The sequence below is a fragment of the Dicentrarchus labrax genome, unplaced genomic scaffold (genome assembly GCF_905237075.1).
Source record: "Dicentrarchus labrax unplaced genomic scaffold, dlabrax2021, whole genome shotgun sequence".
In the NCBI taxonomy this organism is placed as follows: domain Eukaryota; kingdom Metazoa; phylum Chordata; class Actinopteri; family Moronidae; genus Dicentrarchus; species Dicentrarchus labrax.
This window is the reverse complement of record NW_026136701.1, coordinates 4,796,952-4,824,204: the sequence shown is the minus strand read 5'-3', so window position 1 is coordinate 4,824,204 and position 27,253 is coordinate 4,796,952. Positions and strand designations below refer to the sequence as shown.

At 38.7% G+C, this 27,253-nt stretch overlaps 1 protein-coding gene across 8 annotated transcripts in view; it reads right to left on the bottom strand.

Annotated features, from left to right (window-relative positions):
* The window catches only part of astn1 (astrotactin 1), a 399,395-nt gene that overhangs the window by 155,386 nt on the left and 216,756 nt on the right, over positions 1 to 27,253 (bottom strand). For all 8 annotated transcript variants that reach the window (XM_051402015.1, XM_051402098.1, XM_051402178.1 and 5 more), the window contains 2 exons: positions 23,879 to 23,983; positions 13,755 to 13,943 (listed from right to left, as the gene is read on the bottom strand). In XM_051402015.1, coding sequence (XP_051257975.1) covers positions 13,755 to 13,943; positions 23,879 to 23,983 — 294 coding nt within the window. The remainder of the gene's footprint in view (positions 1 to 13,754; positions 13,944 to 23,878; positions 23,984 to 27,253) is intronic.

Here is a 27,253-nt window from a genome sequence, read left to right as displayed (position 1 = left end):
TGTGCTTGTGGTACCAACACCTTACAATGACCAAAGCATTATCAGATCATAATTCATGCACAACAACGTCCTTACTTACTATCAATAAGAAATAATTAGGGGGTATTATTATATTATTATTGAGGGAAAACTCTTATATACTCTCATATACTTTTATGTTAAATCTTAATATGAAAACTAACTAGTTACTAGTTAGCTGTCAGATAAATGTGGTGAAGTAAATCCGCAGACTGCTAGATAGCAGTGTTGTAATCTATCTTTTAAACTCCAACATTCCGATTGCTCAAAATGTTGGGCTATGATGTTGGATGTTAGAGGGAATGTGATAAATACAAATGTAAACCTTACCATACCAAGTACACTTTTTTGACTAAAGTTTTATGCATTTGGTTTTGAGTTGTTTATACTCTCACAGTTATCCTAAAATTAGATTTAAAAAAGGCGATATATCGCAATATACTGAAGCACAATTTGAGCAGTACAAACTGAAATTTGTACTCCCCTCCACTGTCCTGATGTCTCCGCTATGCCTTTTGTGTGGTGTTAGAACATCACACTTCCTGGCTTGAGAACGCAAATAAGTAGTTAACACACTGTATGTTATAGGAGACGGTATTATTTCAAATACCATCAAGTTGTGTCAGTATAATCAGCTCATTCTTTAATATTGAAACGCATGCCATAATGATCAGATTTCAGCTTTCTAAACAAGAACAGGAAAGACTTTTGAACTTATTTTTTACAGACACCACAGACTGCTGCTGCTGTTAGTCTATAATACATAAAGAAACACCAGCATCTCTGAAATTTGATTAGAGACTTCTTAGCACCAGTAGCATGTTTCTTTGTCTGTCTTTATTTCCAGATAATCCTGTGGTAATGTGATTTCTGTAATCCTGTTGCATGTAAACTGATACACTCTTTGGCTCTGTCTGATCTGGTGAGGCGAGTTGTCTGTGAATGTGCTGACGAGGCTCGATATCAACCAGTTTTGTGGCAGAGCGGCTGGACAATCTGTTTCTCATCTCCAACTTCAACTTTAGCTGCTGGAGCAGTTCCACTTCGTTAGACTTGACGAGTTGGATGAGAGTCTCTTCTATCCTTCTGCTGCAGAATGGCACACACACACACACACACACACACAGGCTCACAATTCCAAACGATACGTGCACGCATAAACAAGTGCACAAACAGATCCACACGTGCAAGCAAAAGACGGTTGAAAATGCACGCGACGCACACTCGCAGAAAAGACGTTTTTGAGTTAGCAGACATCTGCTCCACGTCCGTCTGTAATTGTCTAGTAACTGAACGAGCAGGAGACATTTATCACCCTGCCTCCTCCTCGCAAAAGCACATGACATCTCCTCCAACACCTCCACCCACACCTCCTCAGATCCTTTCTGCTGCCTCCGTATCACAGCTGCTCCACTGTTCACCTCCCCTCCACAACATCTCCACTGTTCCTCCTCCTCCTCCTTGTCATACAGGCATTCTTTACTGTTGATAATCTGCTCCTCTCACCTCCTCTGCTGTCATCTCCTTTTTTTTCTCCTATTCCCTTATTATTGTATCACCGAACACCTACTCTTCATTTTTTGGGAAGCTTTCTTAATCTTAATCTTTTGTCTAATGACTTTAACCTTTTCCTCACCTCTTTCACCTTCTACTCTGCCTTCCACACTCAGTGTTTTTCCCCCCTCAAGGCTGGACTGGACTCATGCTTTACTGTCACTCCTTGGCCTCATCTGTCTCTCACAACCACAGTACATTTGGCAGAAGGGAGAAAAAGAGGTCAGGAAAAAAAAGATATGAAGCAGAGGCTCTCAAATTTTTCCATAGACTGGTTAAAAAAAAAAACGTTTGTTCACAGAGCCATACTTGATTTTCAGGATTCCCTATATTATTGCTGTTAATGAAGTATTGCATTGTATAAATCATTATCTAATAAGAGTAAAAAAACAACAACAAAATAATGGCAATATATTTTGATGAAACTGTCATGATTTACTGTTTTTTCCTGAACATTACCTCTCTGTGGGAGGGGCTTTTTTCTTTGTAGTCATGCTGGCTATATCTTGTCCTGCTGGCAGGATGGCTCATTGCTTAAGTACCCACTTCTTTTGCTTTTATATTTCTAATCTCATGTAGCCAGACCTACTTCTTGTTACAGTAAGCTGACAGAGCTCTGGTCAGTGTAAAAATACAGAAAAAAAAAAGACAAGAATGAAAAACAAAATCTTAAAAATCCTGATTTAGCAATTTGGTGTTTATGATTTAGAAAATGCTCATTCCCAGAAAAAAGGGAAGAAAAAATCACTATCTAAGCCTTTTTCTAACAAGTCATTCATTCAGCAAATTTCTGCAGACCTCTGTACCATCAAAAAGTGTTTTTCCAACCCAGTTCTCTAAAGTAACTGGTATTAAACCTTATTATCAATGTTTATCATATTTTTCTTATTTAACTGTCACTCGTTTCAGAACTCTAAGAGTGTCGCCATAAAGCATTAGATGAGCCAATCTGCCCTTCCTCTTCCCTTCCTGTGTAGTACATGTGCATATCACTTATAAATAGTGCAGATGCTCTAAACTTCAAGTCTAACCTTATTGAAAGTCACTTAGGACAACAGTATTGCATAGTCTAATGGAGTGTGATGTCTGTATTAACAACTATATCACATTTATTAGTTTAGGAAGAGCTACACTGACAGTGATTAATTTAATAATACAGCAGGTTACAAAAACACAGCCTGTAAGTGAGCATCACCAAACCAAGACAAAATCAGCAGCAACACAGCAGTCCAGCACATTGTATAAAGCACTGGTATCAACAACATCCAGCAGCTGTTAGGCCAAGACAATACCAATCCAAATACATGTAGTATGATATGATATCACCATAGAGCAGTGGTTCCCAACCTTTTTCCTTAAGGGACCCCTTTTCTATCATTTAATAAACTGACGACCCCTGACTAACATATTTCACTGATGTTTCAAATTGTATTAAACTCAGAACTCAGTAACTGCAAGGAGTTTGAGATTATTTCCCATTTAGGGTAGTTTTTTTATACTTTTCTTCCAATCATACAGATTTAATAGGCTTCTTTTTTGACAAATTCAGTGTTTCAGTGTGTTGATCCAGGCGACTCTGTGGACAAAAGTGATAGTGTTTCTACCGCGTTGTTTCATTGAAGGGAAATCCAACCAAATCTGACTCTGTGGCAGGCATGAACTACAAATAGAAATCGCCAATCTTCTGACTGATGGTCTTGTGTGCTTATGTAGGTCATATAGCAGCATCAGTATTAAATTGAGACGTTTCTTAGCCAGTTAAAAACTCCTGGTAGCAGGTTTAATATGATACAATGACATGTACAGCCTAGTACTTAAACAATAAAGACAAAAAAAAAAAAAACTTTAAAACTTTTGTTAGCTTTTGTCCATATTAGACTACGACTATTCATAGAGTACAACAACTGAGTGTTACCTAAAGAGAAGTTCTGTAAAGTTGCCAGTGCTACCATTTATTTACAAAGCCAACACTGTGTTTAAGTCTAATAGGTTTCATTTCAGCTACAGAGAGTTTAGCATTCATGTGTGGTTATTTATATAATCAGTAATGATCTGATAAGAACTCTATTAAAACATCATTGGATATATTGCTTCTGCAGATGAGAGGTCTTGTTATTGTATTTGGTGGTTATTGAACTCATTACAAAAATATCCTGTTTCTGTTATGAGACAAGTTTTCTGACCCCTTTTCTTATTGTATTAAGTGATAATTACAGTCATACTGGAATTAAATTCCCTGGTGTATATCCGCTATGGCTTAGTATTGTGGCAGGCAGCCTGTCAGAATATGCAGTGATAAAAAAAAAAAAAGATTATTTATTTATTGCAATGTAAGAATACTGTATTAAAGGGCGCCTCCACAATTGGCCTCATGCAAGAAAAGATATACAGATAAACAGATTTCCTCTTATATTTGTCCATATCCATGATTTTTTCTTATTTTGTTTGTGCCCATGATTTCTGCAATTCACCAATGTTTTCTTAGTTTTGCTCTTCTGTTGGGTAAGAGAAAATTTTACGAGTGATCGAGAGCACTCTTACCAAGATAAGAACAAAGCATCAAGTTTTCACAGTCCATGCTTTGTTTGTCCATCGCAAAGAAACAGGTTTTAAATTTGAGGAAAATAAAACAGGCCATCCATCCATCTATTGTTGGCATCTCTCCAATTCTTGGCCATGTGCGAGAGTATTTGCACATGTCACACCACAAGCCCTTATATAGCGTTTAGGGGAGTTACCGCTCCTAATAACGCACAGTCACTTGCCTCCAGTTTAAGATCAAGTGGGTTTCATCATTCAGCAAACTTTGGTAAGAGCAGATTTGGGAGGTTAAGAACGTTGGGTGAATCTGGAGTTCACTTCTCTTATATTAGAGGAAAAAAGAAAAAAAGAAAGAAAAATTTAAGAGACTGTTGCTGCATGAGGCCCAATGACTAATTTATACTGTGAATGTTGTGAAATGTCTATTATTCAACCATGGTGGGGGGGCTGCCATTAATGGGTATTTAAAAAAAGTCACAATGGAACAGAAATTGCTTTCAATACTTACCTGCTTTAGTACTCTACAGAAAGTCTCTGTTTCTTTTGGAAATTGTAACCCATGGTTACAGGCAACTATGTTGGGAGAATATATCTACACAAAAATTCTATAACACTCTATGACGTTTTTTGGGGCTCTAGTTTAAGACGTAAATAGTACAGCCTTGGCAAAGTACAAGACCGACCTTTGGAGACCTAGAATGAGAGCTGAACATGTAGAATATTTATTGTGGACTGCATAGCCTTAGGCCAAAGACTCACAATGTGGAATCTGGTCAGAAAACCTTTCACATTTTCGGACAGTCATATCCGTCTTGACATGGGAATAGTTTGTTGAGAGCACCCCACAAACAGGGTAACATGCTAGAAGACTGCCGCACAATGTATCTGGTAATATATCTGTTTGATCATCAGGGGACTCACTCCACATGATGTTCCACACAGCTGGGGCACCGGTGTTATCATAGTGGGCACAGACAGCACACCGATGTCTGTTCTTCTTAAAAATTCATTTGGAGCCAATCCTGTTCGGCTATCAGGGAAAAGCTGTACTGATATGAATTTTTCTAGGGCTTGAAGGTAAATCAAATTCATCGAATGGCAACACTTGTTGGTGGGATTAAGAATGTGGATGTCATCTTCCTGTACCAAACCAGAAGAATGGAAAAAAGAAAGTTCCCTCAAAAATGGTGACCGGTGAGGATGAGATCAACGCAGCTGTACAGGTTGTTGTAAGTCGATTTACAGACATTCTTAAATCAACATATTGCTTCAGTCAATGTGACAAACATTACCTTTACTGCTCCTAGCAACCGCGATGGCAGCTTCCATATCGACTGAAAAGTGAAGGAACTATTCCATGGCATCTCCTATTTTTATTCCCTTACATGTATGTCTTTTAACCCCGTTCACAGAGTTCATTTAGTGTTCTCGTTTCCATTTACAATTAATAATGTAGGTATATTTCTACTATAAGCTTGTGCTTTGTAACACTTTTTATGATACCTCTTTTTCTTCTTTAATCTTCAGCCCATATTGCACCTTTCTGCAGGTGTGATCAATGCATTTGATTCTGGAACTTTAACAGTAGCACACACTTTCATTAATGTATAGGAATTTATTCAGTACTTCCCTTCGACTTTCATTTTCTGTTAGTTCTATCTATGCATTAGGGGTGTGTGATATACCAGTACTGATGATGATAATGACCATGATAAAAAGGAATATGATATAATAAAATCATGCAAATAATCCAGTGTTTCTTATTTCTGTTTCTTTCCATTCTCGTTCTGTGATTCACAGTAATTGTTATTTTTGTACACTTTTGTACAATAATGGTTACAGACTCTCTCTACTTCCCTACACTTGCATTTTGAGTGTAATTCATTTGGCAAAAAAGAGACAAAACACACAGTAAAAGTTAAAGATACATTTGGCTGACAACATTTTAAGAAGGTGAAAATATGATATTGTGACAGCCATAGTATTTTATTTTACTGAATATAGAGATATATTTGTTCTATGATCTGTATATATTTATTTTATTATTGTGCATTTTGCACAGAGGAATTTCCTATGTAATCAGTAACGTTATCTTGATATGAAATGGCAAATCAATCTGATTAAGCTAAGAATCTTTTATTTGTTCTAATGTAATTAATCCAGACAAACATATGAAGGCAAGACAGCAAAACGAAGGACATAGAACATATCACCCAGGATTTCATCTTAGCAAAAAAGAAACTGCACCACTAATGCACAACAAATGGCAAAGAGGAAGATGTATATAGGGAGAAGCATGTTGCTCCGAGCTGGTAACCAGGCAGGGCAGGTGGTACTAATCTGAGGAGTGTGTGCTGTGCGAGGGTGTAGAGGGGTCAAGGAGGTCAGGGGACAGTTGCAAATAATTTCTCCCATGTCTTTTCTGCTCTTCCTCACTGCCCTGCTCTCTTCCCCTGGAGCGAGACTTCCTCTGCTGCTGCTTTGTTAAAATGACAGACACTAATAGAATAAATAAGGCACCTATTTTTACCTGGCTGCTGGCAGTGTGATCACACTTAACACACATACCAGCACGCAACGCTGCGCTGGAGGTTGGTAGCGAGCTGACACCTGACTCTGTAGGGGAGGGCGCTGAGGTTGAGGAAGGAGGTCATGGTGATTTAATTGAGAGAGAAAGTAAGGAGGATAGTTTGAGAGCCCGAGTCAGGGAAAAAAATAATAGAGGCAGATAAGTAGATAGAGAAAGAAAGATAGACTGATACAGGAAACTATAGGATGGGATTAAAGGGACACTGTTTGCTTTCTGTTAACTGCAGACGCACATTTGCTTGTGTCAGAAATTTCCGTCTCTGTGCTGTATTTTCAATTTAATCTGACATTTAACAGTTCAACATGTCGCATAATTTCACCTTTAGGTGTTTTTGAAGCATATTCAAATTTTAATTGCTGTTGGAGTGCTTTGACAGAACTCCAAAGCATCTAATTATTTTGAAGCTGTTTTTGAGCAAACTGGTCTTCACAAATTCTCCGTGTGTCAGTTCACTAAGTGAACGAGAGACGAGGGAAGCTAAGTAAGGCGACTCATATTCCCATCCACTCTGACTGAAAGTAGTCTAAGATGCCTTTGGTAATATCCCAATTTTAGGAGTGTTTTTAAAGAAGTTTGGAGGCAGTTTGAAACATTTTTGAGCAGCCCACACAGTTTTTGTTGACACAAGTGAGATTCTCCTCATGAGTATAGAAAGTTCGGAGGCAGTACGGAGAAGAACATTTTGTTCAATAAACAACTTAAAATATTATGCGATTTAAAAACTGGACAAATGGGTTAAAAATGTAAGAAAATACCAACATATGGTGGATTAGTAATGTGGTGGAGCCTTGTGCAGCTTCAGTGCTCCTTGACAAGTCCTGGAAACACCATGCGTGAGATCTGGTGACTAAAGATCATCATTTCTATTCTCTAACCATTCAGTGACTCTTGGAATGATCTTTATCTCATATTTCTCATTCAGTCATTCATGTTTTTTTCTTAAAATTTTCACCCTGTCTGTATATTCTATCCTCCTTTTTTAAATGTAATAATACAAATGCGATTGCTACAGAAAGCAAATGCACAAAAAAATCTTAAGTGACTTAAAAAAAACCGAGTGGACATCGGGTTGTAGACCTAAATCAGCAGCAAAATATTATCCCTTAAAGCTGCAATAAATTATTTTGTGGCCACCTGGGGGCAGCATGACAAGCTGTATAGACAACATTGACATATTATAACCTCATAATTGCTAACAATTTCCTATAACAGACAGACAGTGTGTAGAGTATTTGTTTACTCATATCTAAGCTGGAAACCAAAACAATGGGTGAAAAGACATAAAAGGCTCCACAGAGCTGAGGGAAGCTTTTTTTCTTTTTTTTTAAAATGTGCCTGAAATGCAGTACCACGTAGTCAGTAGATATGAAGGTAGAGTTAAACGAAAAGTAACCCTATAACCAATTCAAGCTATTGTGGAGAATACAACCATATAGACTTAGCTGCTTCCAACGGCCTATAAAATTTACTTTTTCGATCAAATGCATTTCCTCGATGGAATAACCCATTGCCACTTGAACAGAGCAGCAGTGGCTCTCTGGCTGTTCATGTCTGATCTCTGACGTGGTAATTGAGGTCATGTGCCTGACAGTAGGAAACTCATATCACAACCTAGTGCAGGGAAGAAAGTGCTATTAATCACCCAGACAAGGCAACACGGCCAAACACACACACACACACACACACACACACACACACACACACACACACACACACACACACACACACACACTGACTGACCATGGTTAATGAGCTATGGCCGCGTCTCTACAAACATGACTGATACGGCAATGATAGTCTGGCATTGCGTATGTGTACATATATCTGTGTGTCTGTGTGTGTTGTTTTAAAGTTCCTGGGTCATTAGGAAACAACTGGGGTAAGTCTTCAATTAACTTTACAGACCGTGGCGTACTATGTGCCTCTTTCACCTACTGAGCTCCGGTCTGCTGAGTTATAATTCACAGTCGTTGCACAGTTGCCACAAAATATCACAGTTCCTGGGACGCTTTTCATTGATTTTGCATTAAAGTGAAAATTCACGCTGGAGGAGCAGTTGTTTTAGGTAACAGTGTCATTTTGTTTTTATGAGAATTCACAAAAGTGTTTGCTGTTTTTCCGAGCAGTCCACACAGTTTTTGATTTAGTATTAAATTGTGTAAAACAGATATCTGCAATTCATACAGATGAAGAGCATTGAGCTGCTACAGTGACTCAAATGAAGTAAATGCAACAGACTTCTGTTTTCTGCAACAGGAGACCCACATATAGTAGCTATTTTTCCTTTAAATCTGTTTCCATTTGATATATGATTATTAACCATATACATAAATAAGCCTTAAAACTGCTGGTAGCAGCTGTGCCCCAAGCGGCTAAGATGCAGAAAATGATCTGCCTGGCTTCTCACTGAATATGGAGGGAGGCTGCAGTTGGGCACATCTTGTATTTGGAGCAAAGGGCGAGGACATGGATCATCAAACTCTCCTGTGAGCTCATTACTCCCTCCGAAAGGCCAGGATGTTTCCAAGAAGCCAGGAAGAGATTAAGAAAGATGACTCTGATTTCAAGTTTTTGCCAATGGAATCTATTTCTTTTCCTAGAAACGGATGGTCCCGGGCCAGGTTGAAACAGTTACCCGCGTAGATTGAATCATTTCAGACCCTCACAGCCCAACGTAATCACCGCGCTCCATCTGACAGGAAGAATAGATTCAGGATAGATTTTGCACCAGTTCAGACAATCCGATTTTCAGTCCCACATGGACCAAATGCCATGCTTTTATTGTTACTTCAACATGGGGACTGATAACAACAGGAATGTATGGCTGAAGTAAAATAAGCTTCCTATATTAACAATGTGAAAAGTAATGAAACAGTACAAGCAGCTGTAAATAAATACAAATTATAATGAAAATGACTCTTACTATGAACAGCAGTAGCAGTATTGTGTTGTTGCATTTTACAAATCCAGCAGTGCAACTATACTACTACAATAACTATACAGTAAGTACATTTACACTGACAAAGTTTTGTTCATTTGTGATGGGAATTTGCCAATGCTTTCTTTTATAATTTCATAGTTTTATAATTTCCCAGAAATATCTGTGGAAAAAACAAATGTAATTTAAAGTAACTGTAGGAACAACAGAGGCAAATTTCTGAGCATTTATTCAAATTTAGTTAGTTGAGAATATTTCGATGCACACATATAAGTTATAGTAGCAATTAACTGGAATTAATTGGAAGTAAACCTATATACTATTTTCTTTAGCATTAGTTACAACTTCCTTCCCAGGAAATAATATGAATTTATAGGACATGTAAAATAAAGTGGTACTGGATAGAGATCATGATTATCATGTACAAATCTGCTAATGTCCAATAATACTAACATATGAGCTCGAAGACTGCTAAAAACTTGTTGAAAAGTGCACTGACACCGGTCCAAACAAAGCCTTTAACTGCCTTGATGCGGCATGAATTGGGGGGAAAAAACTCAAGAGTCCCAGTTTATGTAGAAGAAACTGAAACGGAGGAGCGTGGCATTTCTTTGATTGTGGTGGATCGTTTAGCAGCGTCTGCAAGCAGCGTGTCAGAGGCGCCTGAAAATGAAGAGTAATGCACTTTTCATGAGGGTGGGAAAACTCAGTCATCTAATGCCATCTGTCAGCACAGAGGTAACTGGGAGTGAATGGCGCAGCACAGCAGGGGTGTCCTTGGACAAAGTAAGGGGAGGGAAGAAAAGTGGCCGAGGCAAACAAAGGAAATGAGCGCGGACAGTTTGGAGCCATTGAGGTGAAATGGCGGGGAGAGATGGACTATTACTTCTCTCTGCTGCAACTTACTGAGAAAACAAGAACAGGTGACGAAAAGATGGATGGCTGACATTTTGAGAAACAAAGCAAAAAGGAAAGACATTTTACTACTTTGATTGGTCATTTAAGTACATGTGCTTCTGGAGGGTGCTTGTGTAGTTCACTCTAATTGGTTGAGATAGACCAATGCTTATTATAGTGCAATGCCACGTTATCTTTGACTCACACTGTCAGAAGGTAAAAGCACTGTGCCATTTTATTGTTTGTAATGTGTCTCACACACACACACACATAGGGCCCTAACTTAACGTTCTGAAACGCAAGTATCAAACGCAAAATGCAAGTATCTTTGTGGGTGGGTCTCGGGCGCTGTTGCTATTATGCCGGCGGGATAAATGACTCTTGCACCCGGCGCAAATCTAAAATGGGTTGGTCTGAAGTAGCTACATTAGTCATAGGTGTGGTTTGGGCGTAACATGCAATAAACCAATCAGAGTCATCTCACATTCCCTTTAAAAGCAGGCGCGCTTGTTCAATGGCGGATTGCGATTATAACGGCGGATTTGCCAGGCGCACGCCAGGAACGGTTCACAGCCGAGGAGACCGACGTTCTCGTCAGGGCCGTAAAATACAGAGAAGTGACATTTTTGACATGAAATAAATGTAACACAGCCATACAATAAATCAAAACAATGTAACGCAGCTTGCAGGAAGAAGACCCTGGCCTCGGGAGCAGTGCGGACGGGCCGAGCAGTGCGCAAGGGCCAGCTGAGGAGGGAGCAGCGCAAACACCAAGGTGCAGAGGATCCAGACCCACCACATGCCGGAGGACCACCCGTTCCTACAGCAAACCGGGTTAGACATGCTGGAGCGGGAGCTGTCCGGGATGTGGCAAAGTATTAATGCCCGTCTTGACCGGGTAGCGATGTTGCTGCTGCCTCTCAGGCACATCCCCTCAAGTCTGCGCCCTTAAAATAGCATCTGAATAAGCGCCACTGACTTTAGACTAGGTTTTTCCTGGTCTGTGGCGGAATTGTTTTCTGAAACAGCAAAATAGCACCAGGGAACGTTTGTGCCAGAACACGCCTCCTCTTTTCGCTGAACCTCCCCCCGGAGCGCAAGTTCAATCCCTAATTTAAGGACGTGCGTCAGTGGAGGGAAAATCCCAATGTGCGTCGAGTGCAAAATAGGAATTATACAACCGCCAGTGTACAAAGTCAATTGCGCTGAGTGCAAGATAGAGCCCACATAGTGTAGCCAAGGTGCAACATGCCAACACAATTTGATCTTTCTAATGAAGTAACTGAAGAAAACATGAAGCTGTTTTTTACATGGATGAATCGGACTAAATTACATTTACCAGAACTGCTGCTGCACGAGTGTTTACAGCAACCTTTACTTGGAAGCAGGTCATTGAACAAGTATCATCTATCTGGCTATTAAAAGTATGTTAATTAAGACCTATTAGTGCAGCTGTATTCACAACTGTGATGAAGAATAATGTCCCAGAATGTACCAGTTTCAACCTATTTAAAATGATCCACTGGTGAGAAGGGCTGCTGAAGTTATTCATACTAGCAGCAGTACAAATAACTCAGTTTTGGTTTGGATATCAAAAAAACTTTTTACGACCCTAACTTAAAAAAGCACAAACTCATTTCTGCAAAACTTTTTTAATTTTCATTTAACAAAGGAAGCCAAAGTTAAATGTTACAGAGTAATTCCAGCATTTTGGGTTCGAGAAACAAAGAGTTTTGGAATTGGTTTAGTAGATCGCCTCAGCCTGCAAAGGAATGGTTAGTTCGGATCCAAACTAACACCACAACTTGAACAAATTAACTGATCGGGGCAGCACAAGACCAGAAACTCCAGTAAGAGGCATAATACATTTTTTTGTCGATGGAGTCTGGTAGCTTTGAAAAGACCAAAACAGCTTTTTCTGGTTAAACAAAAATAATCTTAATCTTTAACAAAAAGGTCTGTCTCTGTAGGGATCCTTCACATAATGTCATCAACCAGAACAACAATCTGGGCCTGTCACTTTGTACTGGACCAATAACAACCCTTTGTACCCTGAAATAGACCCCAAAAAATTTTAAAATAGGGCCTAGGTTTAAAAATCCCAGAATAACCATTTAACAGAAGCAGCTGTATCTGAAGTTTGACTAAATCAGTGGCTCCCTAAGGGGGTGCAGTTGCTTAGAGAGTGGGCCAACGGTGCCTCAAAAATTGATATATATATATTTATTTATTTATTTATTTATATATATATATATATATATTTATTTTTTTTTGTATAATAGTTTCACCACATTTGAAGCGAAAGAAATACATTTGACCGATATGATACTAAACCTTTTTTGGTTCTTTACTTTAAATGAAATACTGATCTACACAGAAAGTCTGTAAAAACTACTGACTTTTTATTCCATCTATTTTATTTGCAGGTACATTTGTAGGTGTGCTGTGTGGGTGAGGGTGGGCATGGGGTTTGTCATGGAAAAAAAAAAGTGTTTTACCTAGTGACATCTAGAGTATAGTAACAAAGTCTGAAGCACAATATGATCGAGGAAACAAAATAGCATCTAAAAGAAAGGATTTGGAGTCTGACCAGACATCCAACACCAGCATTCAGTCATTTACGGACACATTTCCACAATACTAAAAAGTATTGAGGTTAAATACCCAGCTGTAGCAATGACAAGTGCTGGATTGTGTTTGTTTGCATGGTTTATGGTGCCCAAACTACAACCTAAACACCAAGATCTACCAAAACAATCTACAAGAGGTACTTCCACAGAGTGCAGAACTGATGGTTGAAAAAGGGGCCTCAAGAGCATTTGTGAAAGACTGCCACCCTGGGAGCACATAAAATTTCTCTTCAACAGGGTACAACCGAAAAGAGAAAAGAAAAATAAGGGGAAAAGAGAAGAGCGAGGTTTTAGTATTTCTCCTGGCAAGCATTTACTGAAGTATGTAAGTAAGAGTCCTGCCAATTTTAAATCTGTAACACAATAATCCAGTCGCCCCCAAAACACACACACGCACAGCATTATGAGCCTCTATGTATTTTGTGGGGGTGACAGATTATGAATCTGTGCAATCAATGAATATATAAATAACTGCGGGAATGAAACCTAGCCTTTTATCTTAGGCCAATAATTACTGTTAATGTTATCCATTTGTAACTAGAATACTTTAAAAGATGCACTCACTAGGTGTGAGTGTGTGTCCTACCTTTGCTAATGTCCTGGTACTCCAGCCACAGCTGTCTCTGGACTTGTTTGTTGGGGTACCAGATGGTACAGGACTCCTGGAAGCCGTACACCGCCTCCTGCACGTAGTGGTTCCCAAACTCCCTCAGGATGGAGACAAAGTCGCTCCGCTGCGTCGCCCCGTCCAGAGAATGGATGGCCGAGCTGAAGGCTGGGAAAAACACAGTTGAGGTGAGTGCTTTCACTTAAAACAAAAAAACAGAAAGAGAAACAAAAAAAAAAAGTAAAAGGGGGTATGGGGTTAGAGGGAAAATGCAGGAATATGTTTTGCTTGCTCAGCTACTTCCTATCTTCTGATACACTCTGAAAATGCATCTTTTCAAGAGGTAGGTGTTTTTGATTTGTCTCACCCGTAAGGCACACAAAGCTATAGAGTCTCACCGGCTTTGCATGGATCACAGATAAATACAGATGCTGCCTTGGTACCAACTAAAAGAAATCCCCTCTACTGCTCTACACCACAGAATAAGAATTGCATCCATGGAATAGCTGTGCAGTATATTGCTATATGCATGCATGTGCATCCTGTCTGTATGTCACAGCTGTACACTGATGGGAATGGTATAAAAGCATTGAGACGTGTACATATTCTCAACTTCAGTTTCTCATCATTTTACTGGCCTGCTACATTAATATTAGTTTACTTTAAATATGAAAACTGTGAAGCCTAAAATGTGTACGTTTAAATGATGAAGGTTGTCAGACAAAAAAAACATTCATGCAGTTGATGTGGGGGAGATTATTTTATGATTTTTGGGATGAGGTAGGAGTGGGAGAATTTGTAATGCTAATGTGATGGCAACCGATGGATTTGCATTTTTATTTCAGCCATCTATTCTGAGTCATTATCGTTAGAAACATCATTATCAGCTCATAAGAATATAGCCTATATAACTGTGTTTTAACAAGAGTCTACAGCCAGTGATTGGCTTTTTGAGGCTGTACTTAGGCATAGTGGTGCTTTGAGCTAAATGCTACATCAGCTTGCTAACACGCTCATAATGAGAGTGCTAAAATGCTGCCGTTTAAGCATAATGTACCATGTTATTGTCTGTGAAGCACTCCAAGCAACACTAAACTGAATGAAATGTGCTATACAAATAAAGTTTGATTGAGTGATTGATATTCACCATCTTAGTTTGGGGTGTTAGCATGCTAACATTTGAGAACTGGCATTAAACACAAAGTACAGCTGAGGCTGATGGGAAGGTCATGAGCTTTTCAGGTATATTGGCTGGCCCCTAACTTTCTTTTGAGACGAAAAACCTGCAAAACTAGTCAAACTGAAACTCTGAACTGATGATGGCACTAGATGAAAAACTGAAGTTATTATAGTTCATCCTGAGGGTAGCATGAATGTGTGTACAGTGTTGAATGTCTTCACAATCCATCCAGTAGTTAGTCAAGAGATTTCCCTCAGAACCACAACCTGTCAACCTCATTGTGGTGACAGAGGAAATATGACACGATCACCAAAGCCATTGAGGATACATTTGTCAAAACTGGTGTGCACAGGACAACAAGCATCGGACCCAAATGCCAACAATGGAGGTAGAGCTGGGGCAGATCAATCATTAAATCTAAAAAGTTCAGGTACAAACTCTAGAAACCTGATGCAAGGTAACAGGCTTGAAAGAATGACATGAACAATATTCTGACAAACTCAAAGACTAAATACACTGGTGAGGGGAGGATAAGAAGACACAGGAGAAGCTGATCAGAGCGGGGCAGACAATCAAAACTGGCGGCAAACACACAAAGCCAGGAAGTGAAGTAACTGACATGAGAGGAGAGGTGAGTATTTCAAAATAAAACCATGACATCATTGTCTAGGAACCATGAGTGACTGCAGAAAAAATTGGGGCCAATTCATTGGGTGGATTGTTGAGGTATTTCACTGGGGGGTCGGGGCCTCTACTAGGGGTCACCAAAGCTTCATAGGCAGTTGCATGGCCTTCTTAATTTTAATGCGTTCTAGAAAACTTAAAAACAAAGGCCTATATTTCACCATTTGATTCACTTCTGTGAAGAAAAGTAAATGTAAAGTAAATTGTGCGGTAACACATTTCAGTCTGGATCTTATGTTTTTGATAAAATATTTTATATCTATCACTTTATAATAATTACAATATTATAATTGTAATAATAATAATAATAATTATTAGAGTGAACAAAGTGCGGCTGATAACCACATGCAGTCAGTGAGATTTCTGGCAGCAAACTTTTCTATTTAAATATTAAAGACCTCCATTAAACTTTTTAATGAAGGTTTGGCTCACTTTATTAACTGCATATAGGTATTTGAATTTACAGTGGGTGAAGTGAAAGTTTCTGTCAGGCGTCTGGCACTGAGTGTCTTAAACAGGTTTAGTGGACATCTGAGCCAGCTGCTTACTATTCATGAACCCTTTCAACCAAAGAGTTCTGATTATACACAGTGTCCACATACGAACATGAAGTAGCACAGGCCCACATGAAATAAAAACCTCACCATACTCGTACAGAGTGAAATCCTCTTGATGTTAAAACAATTTCAGGACTGTTGTGTGTGTGTATAGTAGCTTTGTGCCTACACAACTTTGAAGCTGTTTTCATAATACCAGATGAAGGATCAGAAAAAATAATGCAGCATTTGAGACCTAATACATTACACCTCTCTATAAGCTTGGAGCATCCACAGTTTCAAACAGAACGTGAAAACTTTCATGTTTACAATTTGCCTCTTTGTACTACAACTCTGCCTTTAGTTTCTTAGCAATTTTTTCTTGCTCTACTATCAGTTGTCTTTAACTCGCAGAGATGTGCATGGTATGTTTGCATCAGTCAGTGGTCAGCTTTGTGAGCCCTGATTGTGGTAATTATAAAAAATAATGTTAGAAGTACAATATGTAATTTCTGCCACTAAGGGGTCTCTCTCACATCAAAACAATAACAAAAGTGTAGTGAAGTAGTGTGGGATCGTGAGAGTTGTTTTCACCACCACTGCACTCAGCTTCTCCCGGTGAGGATTCCTTCAGTGTTCATTGTTACTACCAGGAGCCGAATTACCCACACAGGTGGCCTCCTCTCCAAAACAAAAGGACCCAGTGATTAAAACTGGTAAAACATTGAATAAAGCGGTTTCACCTTAAAAAACTGTGTTTTGCTGATGCTGTTTGGCAGACAATGTCCCAGAGCTGCTGCTAACGTTGGCTCAGCTTGTTCCTCTGATAACTTAAGATCCAGACGTCTTATGACTAAAGTCCTTCATATGGTTAAAATATGAGTGAAAAATCACCAAGATTTAAAAAGGGTAAAAATGTGGCTTAAAACTGGATCAAAAGTCAATTTATGACAGCTTCTAGCGGACAACCACAAACACTTACTGTCCCAGGTTTGACCAAACACTTCCTTCACATCACTGATGATGTCTGGTTGGTACCATGTATGGGCAGGGATTGTATTAGATTAGATATGTTATGTTAATTAGTAATTGTTTGCAGGGGTGGACCTACATGGGTGGCTTAAAAAATGTCTGGCCGCCCCAGTTTGTTGTCAAATGCTGTTAGATTTAATGAATTAATTTAGAGGAATTAAAAAGATAGATATTAATATTAAAGACAGATATTAATTAAATGATCAGCTATGATCACATTTAAGACTAAGTGAAAGGCTTAAGTTAAATTTAAAAAAGACACAAATATCTGATTTAGAAAGAAAACCATTCACCTTTAGATATTTCTATTCAATGCTTTACTAATGTGCCACAGTAAGTTCACATATTCTTATTTGGGAGCTTTGCCAAGCAAATATTCATATATGTGATTGTTTGTGATTAAATCATCATTATATTTCTTGCTACCTGTAAATATTTCTCTAGATCTGCCTCAGACTGGTTTTGTGATGTGTTTTTCTTTGGAAAATAAGCATTTAAGTATTTTATTCTGACAAGAAGAGTTCGGCCCAGAACTACTGTACATTTTTTTATTTGAAAAAACAACCTGCTGAGTTTGTATCAGTGAAAATGGGTGAGCCACACCAGATGTAGCCTAATTTCTGACTGAATATGACAACACCATCCTCTGCTGTGTGGCGGGGAAACGTCAGAACGACTCAAAGGTTAAAGATTAGTGTTTCCCTCTTCATTTAGACCAGAATAAGTGGCAGTAAAAACCTCGGGGTTAAGGATTCTTTTTATACCTAATTTAGACAGCGAAACTCCCTTCGGGACTTTGTGTCCTAAGAGAGACCTAAGCTGAAATGACAGGTTTTTACCCAGAACGGTGGGATAAAAGGACTTCTACAAACCAGCGTATATAACTCTGTCAGGAAGACTGTGGATTCTTAGTGTAAGATAATGGTGACCTAACTGGAAATGAGAATTAAAGTGAATTCAGTGACCAGAAAGTCCATGAGGAAGCATGTTTGATGCGATGCATTGATCGCGCTATAACAAAATGACCATGTGCACGCTGGGATTCTCTCTCAGCAAATATTGGAAAGCAAAAGTGCAATAGCAATTTATCATTATCATTTCCAGGAGAAGCAGTATTAATATCTCGGCACTCACGCTCTGCTCGCTCTTACTTCTCCTCTAAAATTAAATTAGGAGGCCACTGAAGTGAGAGACAGAGAGCGCAGTGAGGATGAGCGATGGGGGCTTTGCTATCAGATGTAAAAATCAGTAGCCTCACCCCTCCGGTGGCTGCTGAAATATGATGAGCTAAAGTGGGAAATGGGGGTAAAAAAGACGGGAGGCTGCCGAGTCGCTTCTGAGTGAAGGGAAAATAGAAACTGTATCCTCAGCAGACGTGGCAGCCACTTTCAAACCACAGCCGCACCATTGGAAATGCATTAGAGGTGACATGGCCGTATTTACAGTAGGGCGGCTGCACTTATCAGAATGGAAACTATTTATGAAGGATTTATGAATAATGCATGCACTTAAAACATGACAAAAATCCAAATTAGGAAATGACACTCTTCTTCCAGCCAGGCAGAATGATTGAATGCAATATTTCAACAGCTTTTACTTAACCCTGAAACAATGCCAACGGAGCAACGCAAGTTATGTAGTGAGGCAAATAAAAAGAAAAAAATGGGCAGATGTATTTTCACAGAATAATACATTTAGCACAGAGAAACCCGTCAAGAAATATTCACTATAATCCCTGATGTGTCAGCAGCCAGGAGCAGCCTTCAGAAGAAGTATTGCTTGACTAAATACCTATCCACAGTTATCTTATTCTGTGAAGTTTCCATGGCAGGCACTGTCAGAATGCTTTGGTCTTGCTATGGATACAAAGCTTTGTGATATGTGACAGGCTATCAGAGAGACAGAGGAAAAGACAAGGAAGATAAAATGAAATACATATTTCTGTATGCTGACCTCCTTTAAATCTACACACCAATCCATCCATCTACATCTGTCTCAATGTGCGTCGTGTTTGCATGCGACATCCACTTTTTTACCTACAAAAAACCCCTGTAATATCTGAGCTTGTCTAAAAAAACCTAATAGGCTTACTTTCTTTGTTTGCGTGAATAATTGCAAACAAAAAATCTATATAAAATATAAAACCTTATTATTATTAATTAAAATTATGACACAACAGAATAATCATATCGTAAGCAAATATGTGCTACCAGAACCATGTGCTTTCTTCTGAGCAGTAACCATCGAATTTAAGGGACAAATAACTAGACAATAGTAACACAATCAACTGTGTTAGATCAATAATGCAATACCTGGCATATATTTAAATTCAAAATAGAGCAGTACTAGCAGTTGGGAATGAAGAATATCTGGGGAAAGTAAAAATCTCTGTGAAGAATGCTAAACTGGTAATTTATACAGTTGCTCTCCAACATGTTGATGACTGTTACTGGTTTATGAATGACACTTAATTAATTACTCCAAACAAAAGGATTTTGATATAATGATTAAGTTTGAGAACACTGACAATGGCAGAACTTGTAAAAAGGAAATCTCTGTGGTCTGTTTTTGTGTGAAAGCAACTTGCGTCCACACTCGCGCCTCCAGGTAATTTTTGTAGAGACCTGTGCCAAAAGAGAAACACCTGAGCAACATAACAAATGCTCAGTCTCCTCTCCTTTGTCCTCTCTACTGTTGGCAAACAACAAAACTGCATCACAGCCGATATCTGGTAAGTGGGACAGACCAAATCATTGTTCTATAAACGTGTCGTCTGACCAAATCGACATAAATACAGGTTAATGACAGCAGTTGTGCGGTATGATTGGCTACGTCAAAGGTTAAAACACGCGATCACAGAAAAAGTTTGAAACTACAGACAGTAGTATTCTTTGTTGGTAAAGACACTACTCTGCCAAGTGTCGACTGTTGAGCCTCCTCCTGCTGTCTTTTAATACAGCTGAATTCACAAAACGTTTTGATTAGCACCATGCCGGCTATATTGACATTCGAAATGAACAACAACAAAGAAAGTAGAGGCAACTAACTAACTAACTTAACTTTACTGGCACACAGCCCCCAACACACACTGGCTTCCATTTACCTCGTACACACTGAAAGACCAAGCCAGCATTTTAAGATTTACACACTCTAGAGACTGCTTTGGAAAGATCAGTCTTTTCTGGAGGGAAAACAGTTTTAGTTTGGAAAGAGAGCTGAAAAATGCTAACCTCCCTATCTAAAGCCAGTGTTTGGTTTGTCCCTTCTGGGCTACTGTAAAAACATGTCTATGGAAGGCGACCAGCTCATTCTAAGGTAAAGAAAAACATAACGGTTCTTATTTTCAGGTGACTATACACTAATGAAAACATAGCTGTAAATGTTATATTCCATTTTTGCTAATAGATCCTCTTAAATGTTCCACACTGGACCTCCAAAACCCCAAATTTAGAAATTGGGGAAATCCTGTACCTTTATTGTCATGTCTTTATTTCTGGAAGTATAAGAAGGCAGTTGGAAACTGCATGGAGAAAAAATAGTTTTGTGGCACTGTAGTGAAACTGTACTGCGACTGTATAAGATGCTGAAATCAATTAAATAAAATGCCTATTTGTAAAAAATATACACAGATCTACAGGACAATGCTCTGTCAACATAAATTGGACACAGGCGATGGCATTCCCCGTCAGTCTTCAATCATCACATTCCCACATCTCTCCCTGCCATTGTATAATCCAAGGCTTTTCTATTATACATAAGGAAATATATATTCCTTCCAGCAAAACCTGCTTTAGCACCCCATTATGAGGCCCTGGGTTTGGATGCTCCCCGGTGAAGTTTTTAAGTGAACCGTTGAAACCTTGTGCCATCCACAGCAGCTGATAGAAAATCATGTTTATGCTGGTTTATTTCCATTCTGTTTGGACACATCTGTCTTCATAAGCACCCCATGATTATGTGTGCCCACTGGTTATGAAAAGTTATTATGAGTTATTACACAATTAGCAGAGGAGATGAGGTTAATAGTTAATAGTGGGTGCTGTGTCTTACAGCTCAGTCTTGTTTGGTTGTGCTTCTTGGGCAGCTTTTTAGTTTGTGCCCTTTTGAAGTGACATTTCGCTAATTTGTGATTAAAGGGAACTTGACCCTCACCCATTTACAGCCTTTCAGGGTTCTCCAAGCGCTGCAGCTGAACAGCACTGCCACAATCAGTGCATAATTGACTGTTTCAACAAGGGTTTAATTTGATATAATGGACCCAACTTGAACCTTTTAGCGCCACATTACAACATTGCCAGCAATGTGCCCTGTGGTGACGGTCTTTATATGTTCAAGAACTTTATTACCATAAAACTGCTTCTGCTGCTGATAAGGACCGATTTAGAAATGTGTGTTTTTCTGCAGGCAAATTTTTTACAAATTTTCATTAATCACATTACTATCTATTTTCCAAGAGTGCATGTACAGTATTTCAGCAGTGTTGGGGGGTAAACCAATTACTCGTAAAAGGGATTATGTAATAATAATAACTGTATTTAAATAGAAGCTTTTAAAAACAGTTTACAAAGTGCTTTACCAGACAATGCAAAATGATCATCATGATCATTAGTTTAATTAAATATAAAAATACAGAATACCAAAATACAACAAAAAGAGCAGAATAGAAGCTATAAAAGTAAAATGAAATAGAATAGAATAAAGTAAAAAGACGACATCACATTAAGGAAAGTCTATAAAAATGGGTTTTAAGAATCGATTTAAAAAAAGTCACTGATTCTTCAAACCTTATTTCCTCAGGGAGGTCGTTCTAAAGGCGAGAGGCCCTGATTGCGAAAGCACAGTCACCTTTAGATTTAAGCCTCAAGCCAGAAGGGCCCCACCTGAGGAACTAACGACTCATTCACACTGACTACTTGAGCAGCACGTATCTGTCGCGGAACGTCTTTTTATTTTGGCGCCCATATTAACAGATTACACCCGCCTCAGTCACGCGTCTGAGCTACAGCTACAGCGATGCTTCATTACATTGAGTCGAGGTCTTTTTTCTGCGAGCACGCAGTTCGAAGAAATAATAGACAGAGACAACAATCACCAATAAACCAACAACATATACACCTTTCACTATAGTTTCAATGTCGGTAGATGTGTAGAATGTCACAGACATGGAAAAAAATCTAAATGTATTTTTTAAACTCAACACCTCCTTTATCTGTTTAAAATTAAAATCCCTCTGGTGTTTCTGTGCACAGAATCCATTTATATGATGACAATGCTTTTATTGTATGGTATTAATCAAAGGCAACACAGTAAAGAAAGATAGGGTTGGTAGCAGCAGCTCTGCAGCATTTCAGCAGACGCAGTTATTCAGCGGCGTAGTGTCACAAGCTCAGGTCAGGTCGGCAGTGTGAACCAAGTGTAAGGCAGCGAACCGGCTCATAAGGAGTCAACATTTCTGCTGTATAGCTGGGGGTCATATCTAGACGTGCAGATTATAACTAATAATGGTACTGTTGGGTATCTGTAAAGGTGTAAATGTTATAAGGAGATCGGTGTAGACCTGCTCTATTTGAAAGGTATCCGGAGGTAACTTCGGTTATGAATTGGCGCTATACAAATTAAATTGAATTGAATTAAAAGATTAGTAATCAAATAAAAAATAAATTTAAAAAAAGTTATCATAATCAGCCCGACTTACATTTACAATGAATAATTATTATATTAGATTATAATGACATTGTTTGATTACGTCTTTAAAATAAGGCAATTTCAAAAACGAAATGAAATTATTACATTTTTTTTTCATGATAACCAAGGCCCTATTAACACTCTGGGCTCTGTAGACCTTGATAGGGGGCAAACCTCATGTTATTCCATTGTGCCACACACATGCCCACACAGCCTCTGAATGCATTATGGGATTTCAAATCATGCTAACAACTGCACCGGTTTTCAACACAGAAAAATAAATTATATATAAATTATTTATATATATTAATAAATAATAATTTGACCAACTGTAAACTGTAAATGCTGAATATGCTAAATTAAATTAATTTGCACTGAAAAGGTTTTGAGATGTTTATAGTGAAAAAAGAATATTTGTGGAATTTTTTGTAGCTGCATCTATTTCTTTGGTATATGGTGTAATATTTTCAATGTTTGATTTCAAAGAATTCAACAACAAACAGTAAACCAGAAGTCTTTACATTACGTAATATTGTTTTAATCCAATGGGTAACCTTACTATTTACGAAAACCGCCATGTAATGCGTATTCAGTAACTTACGACATTTCAAAGTAATCTGACCCAACGCTATACTTCAGCTGAACTAGGTTTGTCATTGAAAGCTGATTGGAGATGTCCACACAGTACCTACAGCACAATCTAAAAATACATGCCAGCCTATCAGAAGATGACAATCTGCCTGCTAATCACATAGCTGATCAGAAATGAAAATTAAAGAAAGTATCCAAGCTGTTCTGATGAGCCGCTAACCTTGGTGTGTCATATTAATTACAATGTGGTAAATAATTGATAGCTGACGATGTTGTTTTTCTCCACGGCGAACGTGAGGGTATGTGCCACAGAGCACGGTCTCCTCGCGCATAAATAAACAACCAGTAATAACAAATGCTATATAATTAATTGCCAGCAGCGCAGTCCTATTTACCTTGAGAGAGGACCCACTGATTGAGTTTGACGTGGTAGAGCACAGAGCGCAGACTCCAGTGCTGGACGAGGGGGTAGCCAGACACCTCGCTGTAGTTCACCATACCTGCAATAACACAAAAACACACATTTAATCATATGGATGCAGTCCTTGCTGATAGATTAAAGCAGGGAAGTTCAGAACCACACCTGTAAAAGGATACAGAAAAAACGAATGTGTTATTTACTCATACAGCGGAGGAAATTGCAGTCTCCAGTGCTAGATCAAAGGGTGGCCCTACATCTCATTCTTGTTTACTTTACCTGTAGAATCAGGAAGAATATTTGATGAATATTAATGTTATATTAGATGACAGGAGAGAGAAGCAGGCATAGTCTCCGGTGTTAGATCAAAGTGGAGCCCCATCTATAGCTCACACTCCCCAGAAAAAAAACACACAGGAAATGGCAACATTTACATAAAGTCTATTCAGAAATAGTGATATAGTGGAAGGCAGGCTGAAGTCTTCAATGTTTGATGATCGTGAAGACCAACATCTCACTTGAATATACAGCACATTTCATCTTTTTATATATTTTAACATCAATGGTATACTCCAGAGACCGCCAAATTGTCCGTGTTTGTGTCAAACCGAAAAACAATTTTCGTCATTTTGTTCTCTCATTGAATGTTCTCTCATTGAACGAGCACAAACCTCCTGCAAGGTGCTGAAAATGATCTCATATAGGAGATGGCCAGAACTGAACAGAACAATATGAAAATGGGGCTTAGTCAGAATCTGAGAAGTTTTGACACCTCATTGCTGTTTATCATGTCTAAAAAAACAATGAAAAGAAATGTATTCATGACCCTTAGTGCCTCATCTAAATTTCAGTGATTTTCCAGACTCTGCATTCATTCATTTTTACATTAATTAGCACAATATCTGCATGAATCACAGAGATCACGGAGTGATCAAAAACAGAGAAAGCTGTGAGACTTCAATAGTGTAATATTTATTTATCTGTCCAGAGAAAGAAAGCTGCTTCAGCAAAAAGTCAAAATGGTGGCATCTAATTATTGTTTTCATAGCTTATATGTTCAAGTGCAATGTGCTGTTTGATGGAAAAATGTCCGTCACAATTTCAAGGAGCCCAAAGTGAAATTGCTTGTTTTGTCTGAACAGTCCAAATACCAGATATATTCTATCTACAAATAAAACCGCAAATTCTTAAGACTGGAATTAGTGAATGTTTGTTATTTTTGCTTTAAAAATGATGTCTAATTATCAAAATTGCCAGTCAACTAGAATAACCTCGTTCTGGATGAATTACAAAGCTCTAAGACCAACCAATCTCTTATCAAACCTCTTGGTTCTCCTTGCTTTATATTAGCAATGTGCGAAACAGCTTTTTTAGTCAGCACTGACCTCCAATTTAGTCAGTTAAAATGACAAACATTGCCAGCAGCAGATTCTATCATCTGAAGCTAATTAACATTAATGGCTCATGGTCTTATTGTCAGAGCGGCACGGATGACATTCTATCCATGATCGTGAGTGGATGACGTGGTTTAGTAGTTTAACAAGACTACCAAAGTGATTAGGCTTTAGTGTGTAGGATTTAGTGGCATCTAGCAGTGAGACTGCAGATTGCAACCAACTGAATACCCCCTCACCTCTTCCTCCCTTTCCAAGCGTGAAGTTGGTGAAAGGCCCAAACTAGACCCAGTGTTTAGTTTGTCCCTTCTGGGCTACTGTAGAAACATTGCAGACCTGCTCTGGCATTAAAAAACGTCTCATTTTAATCAATATTATATTCCATTTCAGCCAATAGATCCTCCTGAATGATAAACACTTGACCTTTAAGTCGTTTGGGTGCATAATAGCATTTAACCTGTCAGATGCTCCCACTTACGTTGTTAATGCATATCATCAGTAATATGACTTCATCAAGTTAATAGATCTGAATTGAGACCTCCAGTATTAGCAAGACTATGAATCTATAGTCATGCTAGGGGATCTCTGAAGCTGTGGTTAGGCACAGCGGTGATCTGGCAAGCTGACTTTATATGTTATGTAGGTTCTGTAAAATGTTCACTGTGTTAGTTTAGCATGCAGTATGAATGTGCTTATTGGCAACACAACACAAGGTACAGCTAATGGGAATGCCTTTAGTTTTGCACATATTTGGCCATTAACCAAAGTCTTGGACAAAATGTGGACTTGATGGTGTCACTGGTTTAAAAAATAGGGGATCACCAAGACGATTACAAGTCATTCTGAGGAGAACATGAATGTGTTTACCAAATTTCATGGCAATTCCTCCAACAAATGCTGTCCATCTCCAGCTTCGATTTTCCCTCAGGGAGTAATTGTTATTGGGGCATCCAGTAGCTCACCCGGTAGAGCTAGTGCCCCATGTACCCAGGCTGAGTCCTTGCCGCAGCGGCCTGGGTTATTCTAGCCTGTGGCCCTTTGCTGCATGTCATCCCCTTCTCTCTCTCCCCCTTTCCTGTCTACCTTTAGCTGTCTCTATCCATTCAAAAATGGCATAAATAGCCTGAAACCGCATGTCAGCTATCATCTGATTCATTGGGTAAGTAAAAAACTTTGACCTGTGCAAGATTTCATGCCAATTAATCCAATAGTTGTTGAGATATTTCAGTCCGAACCAAACTGATGACTGACAGACAGTCTGACCCACATTGCCATCCACTAGAATAGCCATGCTAGACTTGCCAGCTGCATGCTAAATAAGGTGTGGAAAATAACCAGGGTAAACCTGTTATTATATGCCGGATACACATCTTATTTCACTCTGATTGTGGACAATAATTAGGCTGCCACACAACGGTGTAGTTGGGAAGACATCCAGATCTTGCGTCCAGAGTTTTATTTACTTTTAACTTTAGTTAATAAAAACTGAACCCAAATTAATTTGACAAGGGATTGGGAAAGCTTTTAGATTTTGATATTCCAGTGTTTTGCAAACTTTTTATACCGCATAACACCTCAGAATATATAGCTCTTCCACCATTGTGACCAACAGCAGTGTGCAGCAATGGACAGTTCATACAGGAAGCAGTTTTATTCCCAATAAGAAAATTATTTATTGTAATTGTTGCTGAATCTGTCAAGAACCAGAGCGGATTTGGTGGAAAAGGGGTCCTCCTGGTCCACACTTCTATTCTATTCCCAGTAGTTCATGTTTGGAGCCATGCTTGCAGTGAATTATTCATTTTACCTCTTACTATCTTGCCATCACATTTTAGCTTGTGACTAATGATGGATGTATGCATGCTCTACGTGCATGAACATGACTATGTAGCAGCCTGATGTTGAAAAATATTTCCTGTAAAATAATACAGGAAATGCAAAACTTATTTTATTCAGTA